General features: G+C 26.9%; 1 protein-coding gene across 1 annotated transcript; it reads left to right on the forward strand.

Annotated features, from left to right (window-relative positions):
- Positions 1–476: 476 nt before the first annotated feature.
- Positions 477–1,627, forward strand: LOC103500231 (histidine-containing phosphotransfer protein 5-like). The gene is made up of 6 exons (XM_008463471.2): positions 477–645; positions 719–831; positions 931–999; positions 1,107–1,178; positions 1,276–1,348; positions 1,447–1,627. Exons 1-6 carry the CDS (start codon positions 550–552, stop codon positions 1,468–1,470), a joined length of 447 nt encoding a protein of 148 aa, XP_008461693.1. The 5' UTR covers positions 477–549; the 3' UTR covers positions 1,471–1,627.
- Positions 1,628–2,779: the final 1,152 nt, after the last annotated feature.

The following is a 2,779-nucleotide window of genomic DNA, read 5'->3' on the forward strand; positions in this document are numbered from 1 at the left end:
GATGCATGGAAACATATTATTCTCATGTTGAACTACAAATCCCCTCAAATTTAATGTTTTTTATATAAAAAATTGGTATAATATGAATTTCTAAAATTAACTTAGGTAAAACTGTATCTCAGTTCTCTCTAAATCCAAATTCAAGCCTCCTCTTTGTATTTTTTACTTTCAAATTCCATATTATCCATCTCTACAAAAGAATAATAATAAATATCATTTTAAAAAATTAGGAAAATGTAATGAAAATAAAAAGAATAAATGGAGAAATTGGTTAAAAATATAGATATAAAATAATTAGAAAAGAAATGATAATTGAAGTTAGTAAAGTAAAGTAAAGTCATAACGACTTAAACAATAATGTAACTGATTTAAACTACTTTAACTTGTCATTTAATTTAGGAATTAAAAATATTTTCAAACTTCAAAAAATTTTGGCTATAAATACAGTTTTCCCTCCACCCATTTTTCTTCACCGCTAAGACTTTGTGATTTCCTGAAACCAAAAACTCCGAAGAAAAATCCATCGTTCCAAAGAAAACTCTTCTCCCAATGTCTGCCGCCGCCTCTTCCTCTTCCTCTCACCCACAACCCCCTCGTTCTCAGCAACAAATGATCCACAAATTCATCGATGCTTTGCGCCAACAAGTGAATAATCATCTTCTTCACTCTGTTTTTTCGATTTTTTCTATTTTCTTGACTTCTGATTCGTTCCTTCTAGGGATTTCTTGATAATGACTTCAATAACCGGAGAACTGCTCCTGGGCATCTAGATTCCTTGGTAACATTCTGCGTTGAGTCCGAACCTAAGCTCGAAATCATTCAGAAAGCTCTGTAATGTTTCAAAAACCCTAACATAGTTCCATTTTTTATTTAATTTAATTACTTTGTTCTTTCTATTTTTCTTGTTCTGAATCGTTTTGGTTGTTTTAGGGAAGGTGAGCATGTGGATTTTCGTACTGCGATTAACACCTCAGAAATGATCAGATCTGCCGCTACAAGGTAATTCCAATCAATTCGATTTCAAATTTTTGTTTCCGTTTCGTTTTTAAAGTGAATTTAAGGATAATTGGAAGGGTTTTGTTTATGATTATGATCTTATCGAACAGAGTCGGTGGAAGTCGGGTAGCAAGTGCTTGTATTGCATTACAAGAGCATTTGAATAACAATAACCTTAATGGGTAATCAACTGTGTTAATTAGTTTAATTATTTATTTAAAACAATTTGGTGATGATTAATCTTTAATCTCATTATTATTTTTACTTGTTCTTTGTCAGTTCAAAAGAAGCTTACAAGAAACTCTCCTGGGAATACTATGTCATACGTGATTCTTTCCACCACATTCTTCAAGTAATGTTATTTCTCCATTTTTTCTTCATTATAAATGATTTCTTGAAATTTTACAAAGATATTAATGTATTTCTTTTTTGGTTTTTGTGATTTAACAGGCTGAGAAAACAGTGGAGGTTTAAGAAGGATGAAGCAAGATTTGGTGAAAAATAAAGAGCTTGTTTAGTTAGTTTCATTTTTTTTGTTTGTAATATTTTTTTCTAAACAAGCTTGTTTGGACGAACATATATACTCTACAACAATACTAATAGAATTGCCTTTGGAAATTTTAGTGATTTCTTTTATTCTATTCTATTCTATTCTCTCTCTTTCTTGGTTCATTTTTATAGTTCATCTTCCAAAAATAATGTTAACTAAAATTGGTCTTCTGTGTTAAAATTTTTCATCTTCTATCATCATATTTAGCCAAAGAGAAAATTGGGGGTTTTGTTTTTCAAGAATTGTAAAAGAAATACTTGGGAATTTAATAAATAATTGCAGAAAAAAAATTTATTTTTTTAGTTTTATATAACATCTTATGAGTTTGTTTTAAATTCAATATATAAGAAAAAAGAGAGGTGAAATAAATTATCAGTGTAAGAGATATGGTTCGACTTGATTTGAACAAAATTGACTTATTCGATTAAAAGAACAATAATGAAAAAACTAAATTACTTGAAAACTTTTTTTTTTTTTTTTTTTAAAAAGATACATGTTTTCTGTTCCATTTTAAAATAAAAAAAAATTAACTTTCGAGTAAGTAACAATATATTTTTATTGTAAAAAATTACATTTTTATTTAGTTTCTAACATTAAAACACAATTGGCTTTTACTTTTTTTTTTTTTTTCCTTTTGTACCCAACAATTAAGAATTAATTTTATTGCACATTGACAATTTATATGTTTAAAAAAAATAAAAGATTAAATAATTCCTTTTGAAAAACTACCACAGATAGACTTTAATAATCGAGATAAAAAAGAAAAGGATTAACCCCTGGTTCATAATATGTCTTTAAAAGATTTATCTTGCTTCATCATTATATTTATTATTTTCAGTTTGCTTATAATTAGTTGCTTGATGTACTAGGTTTTTCTTTAAAGAGAGATTTATCTGTTCCAAAGGTTCGCAAGAAAGCTACAAAACGATAATATACAAGTTTCTTAGTGATAGCTCTCTCTAAAATTTTAAATGGACCATTTAGAAGTTGAAGTTTTCAATAATTTATAGATTATAATGAAGTTTTCATAGTTTATAGATTGTAATAGTTGTTATTTTTCTAAATTATTCTTTTTTATAATAATCACCCCATCACGTTGTTCATTCATTGTTTTTCATGAGCTTCGTAAATAATTTAAAATAATTTTTAAATTAAAAAATTTGATTTTATTATCCTTTTATTTTACATATATTAAAAATAACAAAAGATATTGTGATGTCATATGTGCCCATA

Source organism: Cucumis melo, chromosome 12 (assembly GCF_025177605.1).
Source record: "Cucumis melo cultivar AY chromosome 12, USDA_Cmelo_AY_1.0, whole genome shotgun sequence".
NCBI lineage: Eukaryota > Viridiplantae > Streptophyta > Magnoliopsida > Cucurbitales > Cucurbitaceae > Cucumis > Cucumis melo.